At 45.6% G+C, this 19,853-nt stretch overlaps 5 protein-coding genes across 5 annotated transcripts; 3 read left to right on the forward strand and 2 right to left on the reverse strand.

Moving 5' to 3' along the window:
• Positions 1-311: 311 nt before the first annotated feature.
• Positions 312-2,288, reverse strand: INS49_006361 (uncharacterized protein; the record flags this gene model as incomplete). The annotated part of the gene is made up of 3 exons (XM_043167133.1): positions 312-1,639; positions 1,711-1,950; positions 2,021-2,288. 3 exons carry the CDS (start codon positions 2,286-2,288, stop codon positions 312-314), a joined length of 1,836 nt encoding a protein of 611 aa, XP_043028277.1.
• A 1,946-nt stretch (positions 2,289-4,234) lies between these two features.
• Positions 4,235-6,193, forward strand: INS49_006362 (uncharacterized protein; the record flags this gene model as incomplete). The annotated part of the gene is made up of 5 exons (XM_043167134.1): positions 4,235-4,266; positions 4,318-4,358; positions 4,417-4,979; positions 5,058-5,534; positions 5,600-6,193. 5 exons carry the CDS (start codon positions 4,235-4,237, stop codon positions 6,191-6,193), a joined length of 1,707 nt encoding a protein of 568 aa, XP_043028278.1.
• A 5,906-nt stretch (positions 6,194-12,099) lies between these two features.
• On the forward strand, positions 12,100-13,659 carry INS49_006363 (uncharacterized protein; the record flags this gene model as incomplete). Its single annotated transcript, XM_043167135.1, has 1 exon — positions 12,100-13,659. One exon carries the CDS (start codon positions 12,100-12,102, stop codon positions 13,657-13,659), a length of 1,560 nt encoding a protein of 519 aa, XP_043028279.1.
• A 1,822-nt stretch (positions 13,660-15,481) lies between these two features.
• Positions 15,482-16,525, forward strand: INS49_006364 (uncharacterized protein; the record flags this gene model as incomplete). Its single annotated transcript, XM_043167136.1, has 5 exons — positions 15,482-15,584; positions 15,635-15,728; positions 15,830-16,022; positions 16,137-16,152; positions 16,470-16,525. The coding sequence occupies 5 exons, from the start codon at positions 15,482-15,484 to the stop codon at positions 16,523-16,525; spliced, it is 462 nt and encodes a 153-aa protein (XP_043028280.1).
• Positions 16,526-16,759: 234 nt separating this feature from the next.
• INS49_006365 (uncharacterized protein) lies at positions 16,760-18,419 on the reverse strand (the record flags this gene model as incomplete). The annotated part of the gene is made up of 2 exons (XM_043167137.1): positions 16,760-17,217; positions 17,345-18,419. 2 exons carry the CDS (start codon positions 18,417-18,419, stop codon positions 16,760-16,762), a joined length of 1,533 nt encoding a protein of 510 aa, XP_043028281.1.
• Between the last annotated feature and the right edge of the window lie 1,434 nt (positions 18,420-19,853).

The following is a 19,853-nucleotide window of genomic DNA, read 5'->3' on the forward strand; positions in this document are numbered from 1 at the left end:
TGTTTGGTGACGTCGGGAGGGATGGGTTAGCGGGAGTGACCTTGATCAGCGCGGATTTGCCTCTTGTGCTCCTTACGCTCTTGTGTTTCAAGTCGAATTTTTCATTTTCGAGTCTTATCACTCATTGCCATTGGTAATTACGTAGCGAATTCAATGATGAGTTCATGAAATTGAGTGGTATCTCTTCTCTTGCCATTGTTACCTTCTTACGAGAAGAAATCGGACAGGTCGAGCTCGAACGCTACAAATAATTATATACTGCTCAGGTCTAGTACCGCACGAAGCGAATCATTCAATAGTAAATCCTATCCTCAAACCACCGACTTGTCGAACTTTTCAGCACTGTCGGGGCTAGTATGAACGTCCACGCGCCTCTGCCTCAGATTCCCAGCTTCATCGTGATTCGCGTCCCACTCTGCGACTTGGTCGCGTGGAACGCGGACCAGACGGTGAGTTGTAGCGCCCCTGTTGTCGACATCCACGAGAATCTCAGGTCGTACTTCGTACTTGCCCAGTCGGGGCAGGGCATACATCCAAGCAATGTAGTAAAGACCACATACGATGAGGATGCCAATGCCCACAACACAATACGTGGCGTACCAGAAACTAACGTCACCAGCATATGGGCCCCCTTCTGGAGGGAACCACGGCATCACCAACAGGTAGACATTGGTCAGCAGGTAGAAGATCACAGCCACATCCCAGGCTTTGAACTCTGCACGCTCGCGACCGACTCGTTTGTAGCGGTATCGGAAGATGTAGACGCCTAGTGTCATCGCGACGAGGAACATACTGTCCGGGTATGTCTTCAAACTCACGACTGCATAACGGGTCAGTGTCTCGAATGACTCGGAAAACATGTGGGGCTTTTCAGACTCACCGAATTGGAAAGCATCTCCTGCAGGAGGACCAACAATCATGATGAACGTGACAGCCCATTTCAACAAGTAGGGTCCAATAGGGGTGCCGAAAGGCCTCGTAGAAACCCAGAATTGAGTCCAAGGCAATACACCTTGTCTTCCGATTTCTCGAATGAGGCGGGACTGTCCAATCAAAACCGCAAGCAGGTTGCCGAACGCGCTCAAGAGCACAAGCACGTTGAGCGCCTTGGAGCCCCGTGAGCCAAAGACAGCAGTAAAGAACACGCCGGCTGCGATCTCCTTGGACGCCGCGAACATCTCCTTCGGAACCGCCGCGAAGTAAGCGATGTTGCACAGCATGTAGAGCACGGCAACCAGCAGGACAGAGATGGTGGCGTATTTCTTCAGGGTCGGGATCGGGCGCTTGATCTCCGCGACGACGTTGAAGGCGTTCTGGTAGCCCGAGTACGCGAATGCGATATTGACCATGGCGCTGGACAGGTCGTTCCCGTTGGTCGTCGTCCCCTCGAACGCGTTGTCGAAGTTCGCGCCCGGGTTGGGCACGCTCGTGTGGCCGCCGAGGACCACGAAGCCGGTGATCGAGATGACAATGAGGAGCGCGATTTTGAAGACGCCCAGGACGTTAGTCGCCCATAGTGAGAACTTGTTGTTCGCGATCACGCAGATGACGGCCAACGTATAAGCAGCGACTGCCACGCCCTTGGATTCCCAGTCCGTGGGGGTCTTCTCGGCGATTCGCCAAATATAACGGGACAAGACTGGTTGGTGATCTGTTAGTACTTTCCACGCGCTCCAGAGTCCGTGTTCCCCTCCCAAGGTGCAAACTTACCAATAGCATTGCTGGCGCTGAAAGAGAGAATCACAGACTGGACCGCGAAAGCAATGGGGAAGAAGTGCTTGGGGCGCGGATAGGCCTGCTCGAGATAAACGGTTTCGGAGCCGCTGCGGTTGGGAAAATAGGCGGCCAACTCCAGGTAAACGGCTAATCCGGCTGCTGCCATGATGAACCCAATGACCCAGTAGAAGAGGGCCAGGCCAATGGAGCCGGTGCTACCCAAGATAGTTCCCGCTATGGGCCGCCGACGAGTTTAGCCACTGCAGTGTACCCATGAACCACGAGTTGGGATTGGAGCACTCACGCGTCGAGAAGATACCGGTGCCAACCATCTGGTTGACATTGAGGAATATTATAGTTACCCAGCCCACATTGTATCCCAACGGCGAGCGGACCTCAACAGGGGCGCCCACAGCCTCTTGGTACGTTGCCCCGGAGTCGTTGCCAGCTTTGGCGCGAGTGTAGGCGAAGTCGCCATCGTGAAGAATTGACGGCTCCGAGTCGGACGTGTAGTTGTCGACAGGGACCTCGGTCGTGCCCGCCGTGGGCCGGTTCCAGAACTTGTACGACATTATCGCACAAGAGAGGCGGCGCTCTGTGTCACAGCCTTTGATTGAAGACTCTAATTACTGCTCGAGCAGGACCCAGCAGTGCCACTGTCCCCTAGATCAGGTAGGACGAGTGGGTCGCACGGGAGTCGGTAGTCAAAGTCGAGGCTGGCCTGTGTGTGTTTCACGAACTATGCGGGCACGCGCGTGATAAGCGCACCCACGGACACGTCCTGGAGCCTACTTTATCAATGGCTCCCGACTCGCCTCCCACCTCTGATAAATGTCTGGGCTGGATTGCATAATCCTTAGCGCCTAGACCAAGGTTACCTTATCAAGCGCTCGCTTGAGCATGTGCTGTGCTTGACCTTCCGAAGTGAGGTGCAGCCAAGAAAGCACGCCATGAGTGCAGGGCATGATGAATGCAACGGGTCGTGTTTTTGGTAGTGTCTGAGTGGGCAAGCTCACAGCTAGCGTGCCTGGGATTTGGAAAACAGTCCTCTTCATCCCACAATCCCCCCACGGGTTGGATGTTGGTACGCCACTTATGCAAATTTGCAAGATTGTTTGTGATCCTTCATACTACATCAGCCGACACGAGGCTCGGCGAGCTGAGTGGGCTGGTATCGCTATATGAGTACATAAGAGCCAAGTCTTCTATTCAACAGCCCGAGTCGAGACTCAGCGGCCTGGCCGGATCCGAGGTGTGAACCTGGCTGACTTGGCGCATCCGTTTGAACCGTTTGGCTGGACTGCAAGGGGATGATACGGACAGGCAGTGGCAATGTCACATAACCTTGGAAGACCGCCACCGACGAGAACGCTGATCGCGCTCGAATGCCTCGTATTCTCCATAGATTATAAGTTACTTAAAGGCTTGCCCGGTTTTGTTCATGTACCTGTCTCTCACATGGCTTACAACTTGACTTCTATCATCGGCCACAGAGAATGTGTAGACACAGCTCTAACCTGGTGCCGGCGCGTCCTTCGACGACGCATCCCACACCGAATACACAGATAATGGAGAAGCGGCGCCCATAGTGCTGTCATCTTGGAATTTAGGTGCCAAGGAGCCCAGAATTGATCCCAAAAATGAGCGTCTGACGTTCCGGACGCAACTGCACCCTGCAAGTGACATTCACTAAGGGGCCTCTTGTCGACACTGTTTGAGAACAGGTGATCAAGAAACCCCATTCAGCACTGACTAACATTAATTCTGAAACTTTATATTGACCAAAACAGACTACTAGTACTTTCGAGATCCAAGAGAATGGGAGGATTGGATCCGGACTCGCTTCATCTCAAAAAGTCGTGTGCACGACAGGATGTGTGTACGCAGAGGCTCTCCGTAACTAAGTCCGTACCAGTGATCTACCGAATACTGTATTGACTGAGTGTCTGTGGAATTCAATAATTGTACTGTGCACAATTGCATCACCGGAACTGAGTATTTACATTATTGCTCGAGACTTGCCGGTCTTGCCAGGCTCGACTGGCATGTGTTTAGAGCCCGTCTGTTTCATGCCCTAGTCGTCAAGGTTGTGCTAATTTCCCCCTTCTTTACAACTTCTGGACCAATGAAGACTTCTATTTGGATATCTTGTTGGCATCATGCAAAAGCTCAATTTGAGGCAGCTCTCCTCAAATCCGGGTTTGCTTTTACCCATGAGAGACTCCTCTGGCCCCCGCATCCTCCCACCTCGAGAGCTGCGATTTCCATCCGGCTTCCCCCACAACGCTGCAAATCAATTCTAGGCCCCGCTCACCATGGAACTTCGACGTTACGACGCCACACGCCGAGAAGAGCATGCGGATTCCCCATGCACAACGACTTTTCACCTCCATGCCCATGACGCGTCCACCCCGGCGATTTGCCAATCTGCACAGTATCTGGCAATTCCGTGCTCGGATCTCGGACCTGCGTGGTAAAAACAAACATCATGGGATCTTTGACCGAATTTGGTCAGAGAATGGAGTATAATAGGTGGAGTTACGCTTTAAGGTTATTCTTCTAGCAGCCACTGACAAGCATCAGCCTCTCCCCTTCTATCAGCCCAATTGGAGCCACTACCAAACCCCATCTTGTGGTTAACGGTAAACAAGATGAGGTCTTTGTATTCACACACGGCATTTCTCGCTACGATTCTCCCAGTAGCCCTGGCAATCACCCTGGACGATGTTTGCACATCCTCCTATGTGGCAGCGCACCTACCGGCCAGCGGCTACTACGGCGATTATGCGATCAGCGTGAACGCAGATTCCGTTACGGCAAACCCGGTCACCAATTACACTGTTGGCCCTGTGGACTCGCCCATGTTCCCAGCCGCTAACTTCGACCATTGTAATGTGACCTTCACATACAGTCACGATGGCCGCGGAGACGCCGTGCTGTTGACTTTCTGGTTGCCCGCGCCCCATGCCTTCCAGAATCGATATCTGGCTACTGGCGGAGGGGGCTACGCGATCAATTCGCGGCTCGGGTCACTTCCTGGTGGTGTGATGTACGGTGCGGTGGCCAGCCAAACGGATGGTGGTTTTGGCCAATATCAGACAGATGCGTTATCTACCTTTCTGATCCAGAATGGCACCATACACTGGCAGAATGTGTACATGTTTGGGTATCAAGCAATACGAGAGCAGAGCCTGCTCGGAAGGGAATTCTCGAGACTCTTCTTCAACTTGACTGAGACAGACAAGCTCTACAAGTATTACCAAGTAAGTCAATTCAAGGCCTTGGCCTGCGAGTGAATCCGCCTTCTCAATGCACGCGTATCTGACTAAACGAATCTGCAGGGCTGTTCCGAGGGTGGCCGTGAAGGTTGGAGCCAAGCGCAGCGTTTTGAAGATGCCTACGACGGGGCTGTCATCGGCGCTCCAGCCTTTCGATTTGCCTTCCAACAGGTCCAACATCTATATGCCAACGTTGTCGAACAGACAATGGGGTACTTCCCGCCCCCTTGCGAGCTTCAGAAGATCATGAATGAGACCATCGTGGCCTGCGACCCTCTCGATGGGAAGGCTGACGGTGTAGTCGCACGCAGGGATTTGTGTACCGCGAACTACAACATCAACGCGACGCTAGGCCTGCCTTACTCTTGTGCTGCAGCGCCAGCGGGGCCGTTCACTTCTGCCACTCCCGCACAGAACGGTACCGTCTCAGCCCAGGGGATTGCCCTGGCACAGAAAACACTGGAGGGCCTGCATGACGACGACGGCAAACGGGCGTACTTCAGCTACACGCCGTCCTCCAGCTTTACTGACGCCCAGACGGTGTACAACAGCGAGACGGGGGGTGGGCAGGGACTGTCACGTCTCTTGGCGGCTCGTTTGTGCAGGTTCTCCTTAATCTCGAGGAGGGCGAGAACTTGGCAAATCTCGACAATGTCACGTACAGCACGCTCCGCGACTGGATCTGGAAAGGATGGAATCGCTACAACGACGTCCTCATGACCAACTGGCCCGATATTTCCCCACTCAAGAACTCGGGCGCCAAGATCCTGCACTACCACGGCGAGTCTGACTTTTCAATTTCCACCGCGTCTTCGGTCCGGTACTACGAGCCTGTCCGCTCGATCCTGAACCCGGGCGCAACATACAATGAGAGCATCGAGGCGATGAACGACTTCTACAAGCTGTTCCTCGTGCCGGGCGGCGCTCACTGCAACTACAACCCTTATGAGCCGAACGGGCCGTGGCCACAAACCAACCTTGCGCTACTGATCGACTGGGTGGAGAATGGCAATGAGCCTCTCACCTTAAACGCGACGATCCTGCAGGGCGAGAACCTGGGCCAGAGTCAGCAGATATGCGCATGGCCTCTCAGGCCGCTCTGGGCAAACAATGGCACCTCGCTGGAGTGTGTGTACGACCAGAGCAGCATTGACAGCTGGAAGTATGATCTGGATGCATTCCCTATGCCTGTGTACTGAGTGTGGATAGGGTCGAGTGGATGGAAAATGTTGCATGCACTGTAATTGTAGGACCATCGGCCCAATCGAACTGAATCATGGGGAGTTGAAGTGCCCTACAAACAGATATTGGCAGGGCGTTATCTCTGACTCACAGACCTCCCTGGTGGCGAAGCTAAGTGTGGCTTAGGGGCTGCACTTACGTAAGGTATAGCTAGGGAAAAAGGGGCGGCTTCGCGGCCAGAAAGGTTTATAATTAAATTACCACCCTTATAAGGATTAAGGTATACCTATTTACCCTCTTTAATTTAAACTTAAATTCCTTTCTTATAAAATTTTTTAAAGTTATATAAGTACCTTTCCTAAATTTAAAAGCTTTTATTAATTTATTTCTCTTAAGTTATACCTTTTTTATATAAAAATTAAAAAGTTAAGATTTAAAAATATCTTAAAAAATAATTAAAATATATTTTTATCTTACTTTATTTTTTTAAATTTAAAAGATAATTTAAAAGAAGTTTAAGTTTTATAAATTATTATAAATTATTTTATTAAATTTTAAAATTCTTAATTCTTTTAATTTAAAAGTTAAATATAAGTAATTAAAAATAAAAAGGGTGCTTTTTAATTCCTTTTTTTTTTAATTATATATATTATATTTTATAAAATTGTTACGGTTTAAGCTTTGCCCATTATAATTAATTAGCAGGCTTTAGCCCTATAAGAATAAGCTTTAGCATAAATATAAATAAAAAGTAAATTTCTTCCTTTACACTTTAAATATAAACCTTATTTAAGCACCTTATAATAAATAACCTAAGGTTAGCTTATAATATATATTTAAAGTTTTCTTATATTATAAACTTATAATATAATTATATAAAACTTAATATAGCAAAACTTAAAAAGAATAATAATAGCTTATTAAGCCCTTCCTTATCTTAAGGAATTTTTATCTTAAAAATACTTAGCAACTTAATTAATAAAGATAAAAACTAAGTTTATAATAAATAAAAAAGTAATTAATATTAAAAAAACTTAATTTTTTTATATATTTAATTAATTAAAAACTTTTTATAATTAATTTTTACCTTATATTAATTTTATAAAGATATTTAAGAAGTAATTAAAAAGCTTTTTAAAAAAGATTTACCTTATGCTTAAGAACCCTTTTAAACAAAGATATGCTAAGCTTAACTTAATTACATTATAATAATATTATAAGAAAAAAATAGTAAAATTTCTTACTTAATTTAATTAATTAACTTATATAATAAAGGCTTAAAATTAATTAAATAAATATAAAATATTATTAATAATTAATAACTTAACCTTTATAATAAAAGCTTAACTTAATTATAAAAAGTAATTAAATATATTTAAGGCTTTTTACTTTGCTTTATAATAATAAAAAGGCATTTTTAACGCTATAATAAAGAAGGATAATATTTAACCTTAAAATAATAAAGCAATAAATATTAATATTATAATAATCTTAATAAATAAAGTTAAGTATTTTATATATAGCTAACTTAATTATTATAAATATAATTATTTTAATTATTATAAAAAAATTATTATGGTTTAGGCTTTATTTATTGTAATTAGTTAATGGGCTTTAGCCTTATAAGAATAGGCTTTAATATAAATATAAATAGAAAGCAAACCTTTTCCTTTATACTTTAAATATAAACCTTATTTAAATACCTTATAATAAATAACTTAAGGCTAGCTTATAATATATATTTAAAGTCTTTTTATATTATAAACTTATAATATAATTATATAAAACTTAATATAGCAAGACTTAAAAAGAATAATAATAGCTTATTAAGCCCTTTTTTATTTAAAGGAACTTTTATCTTAAGAATACTTAATAACTTAGCTAATGAAAATAAGGGTTAAGTTTATAATAAATAAGGAGGTAATTAGCGTTAAAGGAGCTTAATTCTTTTATATATTTAATTAATTAAAAACTTTTTATAATTAATTTTTACCTTATATTAATTTTATAAAGATATTTAAGGGGTAGCTAAAAAGTTTTTTAAAAAAGGTTTATTTTATGCTTAAGAACTTTTTTAAATAAAGGTATATTAAGCTTAGCTTAATTATATTATAATAGCGCTATAGGGAAAGAATAATAAAATTTCTTATTTAATTTAATTAATTAGTTTATATAGCAAAGGCTTAAAGTTAGTTAAATAAGTATAAAATATTATTAATAGTTAATAACTTAATCTTTATAATAAAAGCTTAACTTAATTATAAAAAGTAGTTAAATATATTTAAAGCCTTTTACTTTGCCTTATAATAATATAAGGGCGTTTTTAATGCTATAGCAAAAAAGAATAATACTTAACTTTAAAATAATAAAGTAATAAATATTAATATTATAGTAGTTTTAATAAGTAAAGTTAAGTATTTTGCATATAGTTAATTTAGCTATTATAAGCATAATTGCCTTAATTATTATAAAAAAATAAGGGTATAGCTTTTATTAATTAAAGTTAATAAAGGAGAAAAGTTTATTTAAGGGGGTGTAAAGTTTTTTTTTATAAGATGGGGCTTAAAAGTAATGCCGGCTTAATGCTAGCTTAGGCTTAAAGTAAATTAATTGCATATTAGCTAATTTAGCGTTATGAAAATGCTTAAAATTTGGGAAATTCCCGCTAATAAAGTAGATTGCTTATAATTAAGCGCTAATTAATTATAAATTATATAATAAATTTATAATTTTAAGGTTTTAAATAAAGGAGCTTATATAAAAGGCTTGCATTAAAGGATTATAAAAATGTTGTTAGTTTAGCTATTAGCTTAAGCTTAAATAATTATTTTTTATTAGCTTGCTTTAATTAATATATTAAATTATAAGGGCTAAGGTATATTAATTATAAATAATAAGTTAAGCCTTTAATATAATTAAAAGGCGTTAAAATATAATTAAATAGCTAGGTAAAGAGTGATATATAATTTATAATTAAATTATAGCGTTCTTTATTTTTATTATATAGCTACCCTTTAAGGCTTATTATAAAAACTTAGAAAAGAAGGATATGTTATAGTTTAGGCTTTGCTTATTATAATTAATTAGTGGGTTTTGGCCTTATAAGAATAAACTTTGGCGTGGGTATAAATAGGGAGCAAACCTTTTCCTTTGCACTTTAAATATAAACCCCATTTAAACACCTTATGGCAGATAACTTAAGGCTAGCCCATAATAAAAATAAGGATATAACTTTTATTAATTAAGGTTAGCAAGGGGGAGGAGTTTATTTAAGGAGGCATAAAATTTTTTTATAAAGTAAAGCTTAAAACTTATTAACTTAATGCTAGCTTAAGCTTAAAGTAAGTTAATTATATATTAGCTAATTTAGCATTATAAAATATTTAAAATTTAAGAATTTCCCATTAATAAAGTAAATTACTTATAATTAAGCATTAATTAATTGCAAATTATTGTAATGGGCTTGGGCTGGAAGCCCAAGCCTTATATAGTGTGGCTAGGTAATTTAAGGGAGCTTGGATTATTACATACCTTTTGGCCTAGTTAAAAGGTTGCTGCTTTACAGCTTATGGAAGAAGGCGCTAGCCAGCCTGCAGCCCCTTTAAGGCCAGCCTATAATAAATAATCTAAGCTTTAAGGTTAAGGGTTTAAGTTATGTTTGCCATAAATGCAGGCACCCCTTTTATAAAGAAAATCCTTAGCTTAAAAGGCAATGTTATAGGTAAGCCTTAGAGGTAATTATATTACTATATAAGGAGGGAGCCCTAAAGGAAGGGGCTATGTAATGAGCTTAGGCTGGAAGCCTAAGCCTTATATAGTGTAGCTAAGTAATTCAAGGAAGCTTAGATTATTACGTACCTTTTAGCCTAGTTAAAAGGTTATTGCTTTGCAGCTTATGAAAGAAGGCGCTAGCTAGCCTGCAGCCCCTTTGGGGCTAGCCCATAATAATTATATAATAAATTTATAATTTCAAGGTTTTAAGTAAGGAAGCTTATATAAAAGGCTTAAATTAAAGGATTATAAGAATATTATTAATTTAGCCGTTAATTTATGCTTAAATAATTATTTCTTATTAGCTTACTTTAATTAATATATTAAATTATAAGAGTTAAAGGTGCATTAATTATGGAAAATAAGTTAAGCCTTTAACGTATTTAAAAGGCATTAAGGTATAATTAAATAGCTAAATAAAGAGCAATATTTAATTTATAATTAAATTATAATATCCTTTATTTTTTATTATATAGCTGCTCTTTAAGGCTTGCTATAAAGACTTAAAGAAGGAAGATATATTATAGTTTAAGCTTTACTTATTATAATTAATTAGCGGGCTTTAGCCTTATAAGAATAGGCTTTAACATAAATATAAATGAAAAGCGGATTTCTTCCTTTATACTTTAAATATAAACCTTATTTAAGTACCTTATGGCAAACAACTCAAGGTTAGCCTATAATAAAAATAAAGGTATATTAAAATAAAAAGAAATATAAAAAGTAAGTATAATTATTTTTTTTATTTAATATATTATTTATATTAAGATTATTAATTAAGAAGGTTATTAAATTAAGAAATATTTATAAGGCGTTTTTTACATTTTTATATAAAGTAATATTTAAATTAAACTTTTTTTGCATTTTAATTTTAAATATTTTTTTTATGCATTTAAAACCTTACTTATTTTGCTCTTTTAGCATAGCTACCTAAATTACTAAGAAAGCTTAGGCCTTAAGAACTGGCTAATTAATTTGAACGTGTGAAAAGGCATCTGAATATTTGAGATAAGCAGGGCGCTAGTTTCCCGCCGAATTTCTCCACCTGGCTCTGCTAAGCGGTCTCACATTAACGCTCTCATTTCTCCGTGGCGCGCTTCGGGGATAAAGCGCCCGAAATACCACCTAGAGGGGATGACCAGGAAGCCGAATGCTCCCGGCACCTGAATAAATTTCCCACCAAATTCTAAAAACTTAAATTCTATATAAAATCTTTAATACTTACATAATACTTTTAAATTAATTTTATATATAAAGGCTACTTATTATTATATAATATAAAATATTTTACTTAATTCGTTTTAATTTTTTAATAAAATAATAAGAATTTAAAATTAAAAACTTTTTAAAAATTTAAAATATTAGCTTATTAAATTAATTATAAATAAATCTTATAATAAATATATTAATATTAATATATTATAAAATACTTATTAAATTATAAAAAGTATAAACTTTATGTAATTTAATATTAAATTTTATATTAAAGTTATAACTTAAAATAAAATTTAATAAAAAAATAAGTTTTTTTTATACCCCTTTTTTTTAAAAGAAATGTTTTTTAATTTTTTTTTAAAGAATTTTATTACATTTTATATTTTATATATCTCTTTACATAGGAATTTTATTATAATTTTACAATAAAGTTTAATTTTATTTCTTAAAATTTCAAGACTCTTTTTTAATTATTTATTATTTTATAATATATTTATAAAAATGTATAATTTTCAAAGAATTTTATTCTCAATCTTTAGCTTTTAAATAATAATATAAGTATATTGTTTTATTATATTTCAAGGTTAAAAAGGTAATAAATAAGGGTTAAAGCTATAGAGTCTAAAAGCTTATTTTTGGTGGGGTTTGCACCCATTCAGGTGCCGGGACCATTCGGCTTCCTGGTCATCCCCTCTACCAAGAAAGGGGATGAATTACTACTATTAGTGGACGCTCAGGAGCTGCACTTGGACAATGTTACGCAGGATGGTCTTCTTCCATGCCGAAAGCAGAATGAATTCATAGACATTCACTTCCAGGCTTCATCCATGAGCAAATACTACTTCTAGGCGCGCTGGACGTTGTTTTGCTTCACTTTTCAAGTTGTTTTGCCTGGCGTCGCTCTTTTGTCTCTTGATCCACAACTCCCGAGATCGTCATGGCGCGACTTCTATCTCATCTTCGAGCGTGGCTCGTCACGGCTTCAGTAGCCCGTGCAGCCCTCCTTCCGCTCGAGTCTCGCCAGAGCAGCACCACTATTACCTCCACTGGGAATCCCATCTTGGCCGATGGCACGATCTACTCGGCAGATCCGGCGCCACTTGTGGTCAATGACACGGTCTACATCCTGGCCGGTCGCGATGAGGCTGGCCCGGCTGAGAACTCGTTCAGAATGAACCAGTGGCAGATATTTGAGTCCAAGACCGCGACACCCTCAGGTGGAGAATGGACATTGCACCAGAATGTTGCAGTGCCTCAGACAGTGTTCAAATGGGCGAGCCAGGGCACTGCATACGCCAGCCAAATCGTCCGTGGTCCGGATGGCCGGTATTATCTCTATGCGCCCGTCACCCAGGCCAACTCGCCCAATTCGGACCCATTTGCTATTGGCGTTGCTGTATCGAGCAGCCCTCTTGGGCCTTTCACAGATGCCCATCCGTCCGGGCCTATCATCTCCCAGAGCGTGCCAGTGCAGAACAACATCCAGAACATCGATCCCACGGTGCTCGTCGACACGGACGGCAAAGTGTACCTCTACTGGGGCACGTTCGGCCAGCTGAAGGGCGTCGAGTTGGGTACGGATATGATCACGGTCAAGAGCAGCACTATCGTGACTGTCAACTCCCTGAACGGGTTCTTTGAAGCACCTTGGCTCATGAAGCGCAAAGACACGTACTACATGCTCTACGCCGGGAACAACGCCGGACCAACCTCGCCATGCACGCCTACCAGCTACCATGCGTGCATCGCCTACGGAACTGCTTCCAACCCTCTCGGCCCATGGACCTACCGAGGCATTGCCCTGGGCATCGTCTCTTCAACGACCTCGCATCCAGGTGTGTTCGAGCAGCCAGCAGGCTCAGGGAAGTACTTCCTCGTCTACCACACCCGCGACGCCGCCAACGGGACGCACTTCCGCCGGAGCGTCGCCTTCGACCAGCTCAACTGGGACGACACCACGACGCCCCCGTCCATCAAGAAGGTGACCCCGACCAAGAGGCCCGGCCCGCCGCGCACGCCGACCCGCAACATCGCACCGGCAGCGACCCCGTCGTCGGCCAACGGCACGCCAATCCAGTACTGGATCGCGGCGATCAACGACGGCCGCGTGGAGGCCGCTCCGCTCCCGCCGGACTACTGGAGCTCGTGGTCCGAGCAGTCACCCTCCAGCAACACCCTGACGTACACGTGGAACACGACGGTGCAGCTCAACGGCGTGGCCATCGCCTTCTTTGCCGACTCGCCCGCGGGCGCCACCGCCGGCGTCGCGCCCCCGGCCTCGTGGTGGGTGGAATACCTCACCGACAACGGGCAGTGGGCTCGCGTCGCGAACAGCACTGCGTTCTCGACCGCGGTCACCAACTCCCCTGCCGAGACCAAGTTCACGACTGTCTCCACCAAATCCATCAGGGCTATTCTGAACCCCTCGGGCAGGAGTGGCGCCTATGCCGCTGTTGGAGTCAAGGAGTGGTTTGCTTATCAGCCTACTGCTTCGTAAGTAAGGCATGTGGGATAAAGGAAGGCGCTTTGAAGGTTTCTGTAGCGTCTCAAAGTGTTCTCACATTGAAGACATGAGTTTTGTATGCTCCGCGCTGGAACCTCATGTCGAACGCGAGCGGCTAGACCATAACTGTGCTCAAAGTCTGCATTCATTCGTGCGGTACATATTTAGTTGAGAGCTGTGAGGCAGTGTACATATTGGTAAGCGAGCAGTAAATGGTCTTCTCTTTTCAAGATTATATTGTCCCATGAATATGAGTCCAAGTGCCTTCCCAGCCAGGAATTGTGAATTGCATATTCATGGTCAGCACAGCGTCGGCCCTGTGATTGTGAATTGGGCATTGAGAAAGGTGTTGCTTATACATGGCATAAACAGGCTATGCAGGGATATTTTGGATATTTATGTACTATCTTACGCCCGTGATACCGGCACACTTTTGAAAATTCGAAACTATTATAGTCGAGCCACGTGTGGCTTGCTTACCTTCTGCACAGCAAAAACAAAGATGGAAACGTCATCATGTGGCTTGACACAGCTTATTACACTAAAGAACCTCAATTCAAGCTTCCCAGAAAAGGCAGAAAAAAAGAGAAAGAGGGGAGGGGGGGCTATGACATCTCGCAGCTGCCGTGGGGCCGCATGGCCACACGGCTATGTCCGTTCATCACATAGATTCCGTGGCCGCACGCGTAGCGGACACCCGAGCAAGGCTCATTATAAGCTCTGAAGGTCCCCGGAAAAAAGAGGGTGCTGCATACCACCGGCCCACCAGCTACTCGGCGTGGGGTAGCAGAAACCTACAAACCCAACAAAAAATACCAGCAGCTGACAGAGTCGCTCGATGGCTCTAAGTCGAGCTTCGGACAAGGCGACGCGGGATGCACACAGTCAGGAGAGTAGACAACCAACCAGCGGCGAGGTTTCTTTCGGGAGCTTCAAAAGTGTATCCATTCGGTGGGCTGCAAAAAAGACCTTCTTCGAAGAAAGACACCAATGCCGAGCGCCGTCCCGCAGCCCAAAGAAGCATGTAGTTTGCACCAGAGGCCGATGCAAGTGACACATGGCCCCAGAATCTGATGGCAGTCTCCACTCCGTCGTCGCCTCCGCCAGTCAGGACGACCTCGGCGGAAAAGAGCCGCGGATCATTCAAGTATATCGGAAGGCGGCACGACGAAAAACACTCTCGGTTGCAAGACAAATACTACGTGTTGTACAAAGAAAAAACACGTCAAATTCGACATCTTGAAGCAACTTGATCAATACCAAACAGAAGCCCTTGTTCGGACGCTTTTATTTTCCTTAAAATAAGCGAGGTGCGTTTTCTTGCAAGATGGAAGTGACCTTGAAGCCAGCAAGTGCCAAGCTTTTAAGTAGGGCTTTTCCTTCTTATTCAGGAAGGACATCGAATTTTCATGACAAGAAGAAGTATTTTTCGTCAGTCCGATCTGAAGACAAATTCATTCCTCTGGATCCCCACCGTGCCCACAAGAACAAGAAGCTAGCAAGATTGAAGATGGCTGTGTAGATACCTGGTGGGCACTGCAGGGTAGACTGATACGCCAGGTCGCCGGTGCCAGGGCTCCGGGTGCCGTGGGCCGTTGTCGAGCTGGGGCGCCGTCCTGACTTACACGGGAGAATCAAAATCTGATAGCACCCATCTAATCTGATCTGCTGATCTTATCTGATCTGTGCTTCACACACTGCTCCAGTTTCCTATATCACAAAGTACTAGCCAGCAGTCCCAGCACCAGGACGGAGGGCTGGAGACTATCATCGCTTGTTGTGCATACTTCTCTGCTCGTCTTCTGTGACAAGGACAATGGCGAGCCACGGAGAGAAGACCGGGGATCAGCACACGACGGTGGACGAACAGGAGCCCGTCAGTCATACAAACACCATCGAAGAAGCCAAGCGCTCTTCGGGTATGGCCGAATCTCTCCCGCACCGACGATCCACGCTGACACTTGTCTAGATGAGTCCAGCGCCCCAAGCCATGAAGTCCTCTACGCGGCCGGTATAGGCCTGAGAGCGGATGATCCTACCCTGCCATGCCTGACCATCCGCATGTGGGTGCTTGGTATCGGCTTCTGCCTGCTGGGCAGCGGCGTCAACACCCTCCACACCTTTCGCTTGCCGTCCATCACCCGTCCGGCACCAACTACGGCAGCTGGGCCATCGTGGGCCTGCTGTTCGAGCTCGTCGTCAAGAGGAGGCAGCGGGGCTGGTGGAGGCGCTACAACTTTGTGCTCAGCTCCGCACTGGACTGCTCCGTCGCCATCGCCGGCATCGTCGTCTTCTTTGCGCTGTTCTACACTGGCGCGTCGAAACACTTCAAGTGGTGGGTTACGGAAGTCCACCAGGTACGTTCTTCCTCTTGCTGCTGAGGAGAGATGGAGTTGCAATGCTGACGATCATACTCGGCAGAATACATGCGATTGGGACAGCTGCAGCTACTTGACTCGAACGAAGCACAGCGATTAGGTTGGGTTGGTAAGTAGCTTGCGTCAAAACCGTCCAAGGCGTATGCTCAATTTTGGGCCAGTGTCTGGGCTTTTCAGATCACATCTGAGTAGTGTCGGACATGTGAACTATTCCTTACACATGTATATAAAACTATAATTTTTCTTGAGCATCCGAACTCTTTTGGGGCATTGTGAAAGTGATGATAGCCCGGCTTTGGGGTTGTGGAGCTGGTCAGGGGGACCAATCCCAAGCAGCCAGAAGCCTTGGACAGAAATAGTGGTTCCCTGCATTCTTCTCAGCTCCAAGGCGACATTTATTGCAGAAATTCAGCTGACAGGATCTAGACAACAAGGGTGAACCTGGTTCCTTTATGATGAAGATCATCATGAAGTATCACTAGAATCGTCTCAGACGTTGGACCCTGACACAAGTACAAACAATCGCAGACGCCGTGTCGCTTAACCCCCAAACCCGCTATGCTATGCCAGTATCTCAACAAACACTATAATACAGATTTAGTGAATACCCAAGGGGGCTTTACAGCGCTTGAAGCACAATCTACACCACATACTTTGCACTTGCATGACACTAAGAGATAATCAGTCCTGTAGTAAATCAATATATCTGGGCATGTCTATACGACCGTGCCTTGAAAACGGAACGAGTCCGGGCCGGCATTGGACCAACCATCTGCGGCCATGTTAATTGCCTTTTTCGAGAGGTTGGGGTGGTCGATCCCTCCGGCGATACCAAAGCGAGAGAGCCGGGACAGGTGAAGGTAAGACTCACACTCAAGTATCCGCGTCCCGTCGCTGGTGAGCACGTACAGGGCGAAGTTATGGCTCAACGCGACCGCCGCCGCCCCGGGGCTCGGCGCCCCGGTGTTGACACTCTCGCCGTTGGCGAACCGCGCCGGGAGGTCGCAGCTGTTGTCCTCAAAGCGGCCCGTCTTGCCCCGCACGTAGCTCACCACTGCGCTGCCGGATCCCTTCAGCGCCGTCACCTGCACGACGCTGTTGGGCCCCGAGGGCGCTGCCGTCAGTCCGGGCGGTGCTCCTGATGCCTCGAGGCCTGTTGCCACGCCCACGAACGCTGCCATCGTGCATACCTGTCAGCGATCTGAGTCGGATGGCACATGGTGATGCTGTAGGGTCAAGGGGAAAGGGAGGAGGGAGGAGGATGAGAGGGCTGCGCGAAGGGGCTTCTCATTGCATCTTACCTGCATTCCACACCAGCGGCGTCTCGTCGTTGAAAAAGAACTCGTCAATGTTGGTATCGCGGTGGTAGTACAGCCGCAGCTGCGTCTGCTCAGCCGTCCAGTCGACGGCGCCACTAGTGGTGTTGACGTATGGGGCGGTCGTCAGGGCGAGAGGCGTGCCGATGTTGGCGCCCACAATGCGCGTCGGGGCATCAGACCAGTCTGGGCCGTGGACCGAGTATAGGTCGCCGCCGCTCGCCTGGAAGACAACGATACGGTCGCCGAGGCACCCGTCGTTGCACACATGCGCTGCTGCCGCCAGACCGGACATGGCGCCCGCTGTTACTGAGACGTTCCACAGCGGGCCCTTGTTCCACCTTGATAGGTCGTCCATGGTGCTCACTAGGTCGCGGATGTGGTTGCTGGCGTCGAGGAAATATAGTGCGAGGCTGAACGATACATCGGCGTCGGCGTTCCCACCGCCTAGGACGCTGGCTGCCAGCGGTGTTGCATTCATGGCCGCAACTTCACCCGCGGGGAACTGACCGTCGATGTCCAGCTCCGCCCACGCCGTCGTGCCATCGCTGCCGCCGTTGTGGCTCACATGCAGGGTGCCGTTGCGCCGGTAGAAGACCGCCTTGCGCTGTGCCCCGGTGCTGTCTGTCCAGTTGACCGCGCTCAGCTGGGGCTCTAATAGCTCTGCCGGGGGCGACGACGATGATTCCGAAGCCGGCGAGGCTGTCTGCCTCTGGCGACGTATCATTCCACCCGCGACGCCCCCGGCAGCGGCGCCGATCAATAGCAGCACAACCAAGACAGCGACAGTCCAGAACCATACAGGCCGGAGCCCACATACCCTCCTGTCACCCGTCGGTGTTTGTAATGCGGCCTGTTGTTCTGCTCGGTTGTGGTAGTCTGGATTGTAATGCGACGGCCCATATAGCTGGTTGCGAGAAAATGCCTCGGCGTCCCAATCTGACACTTGCTTCTCCTCCGAGTAATGAACCGGAATCTTGTGGTTGTCGCGATCAGGACTCGGAACCAACACCTGGGGGGCATCGGAGCCTTCGTCGAGGCTACCAGAACCATTGGACATCGCGACACTATATTTGATTAAAAGTAATGCTCAGATCAATGTGCCCGGCGCATTTTCGCTTCGGACAATTGGGACATGAAAAGGAAAATTAAAAATTATAGAACATACAGGGACAGCAAGGGCAAGATGCAGGCATGAGGGTGCCACGTTTTCGCTTATCTACCTTTATTCAATCGAATGCTCTTCTTTCCTCACAGCATACCCAGGCATCCAGCCCGTGCTGGCCTACTGTTGTCTCTGGAGTCTGAAACTGGCTACTGCAGAACGCTGGGTGTGGATGTGAATCCTTCACGGCTCATGCGACGGGCCAAGAGGCCACCCCAGACCATCTTCTCGCCCCCACGGCCAGGCAGTGAGGTGAGCTACCCATTCATGTCTTACACCAAGCCGCACCTCTTGTACACCATAAAGGAAGGATCCAACGCCCAAGATACGATGCCAAGAACGCTCGAGTGTGGGACCATCGTTGCACAAAGTACACAAAATGCACAACCGGCCTGGGCTGGCCTCGGATCGTAGTCCGAATGACTGGACGCGAAGTTTAGGCGAGGCTGAGACGTGGACAGGGAGGTGGATCAAATTGATTTACTTGCTTTATCGCTGCCATCTAAAACGCGGAAGGGTCTCTCTACCCCAAGCCCGTTCATTCGGGACCGGCGCATTCGGGACCGGTTTATTCGGCACCGTATTACTCGGCACCGAGAACGCGCCTGCCTGATGTGAGGGACCTACCTCAGGTGGACTTGGTATGACCGGAAAGCATGAGGAGCTCAACTACACATTGTTCTTTTCCGAGACTACTCGATGCAGAGCACATTGACCGCGAACCATGTCTTTTGCATACAATCCATGAGGATCAGGTCAGCCGCAGCCTCCGCTTGGTGAAAAACGCCGGCCCGGGAAATATCCCGGTGCTTGTCATTGAACACGGGCTCGAGCTCGCCGAATGTCTCGATGGCAGGCCCGGCATGGAAGGATTGCCGCCAGCTGAGGCGCTCCGGTGCCGTTTGACACGGTACTGGAAGATGAACGACGTTGAAAATGACAACCGCCACATCTGTTGCGAATCCCACAGCGGTGATGACCGCGGAGATTCAGGTGGCATCCCATACACCGCTTTAGGATCGAGCAACCATCAGAGCTCAACCCCACTTGCGTCCCGCACACCCCATCTTATATCCATCGGATATACTCAGGGAGCGGACGATCCTAGCGGGACGTGTGCTCCTGACGCATGCTGTAGTACACTTGCCGACTGGGAAGTGCACTTTGCCTGGGCTTGGCGCAGGGTTGAGGGAGATGCGCCTGGCGTGCTGGACGGAGACTCGTCACCACACCCGATCAGACGTCATATTGCGACTGTGACACATGAATCCATTTGCTGAGTATCATAGATTAGATCCGCAATCCAGAGCCGACGGAGCCAAATATTGG

Source organism: Diaporthe citri (assembly GCF_014595645.1).
Source record: "Diaporthe citri strain NFHF-8-4 chromosome Unknown scaffold_2, whole genome shotgun sequence".
Taxonomy (NCBI): Eukaryota; Fungi; Ascomycota; class Sordariomycetes; order Diaporthales; family Diaporthaceae; genus Diaporthe; species Diaporthe citri.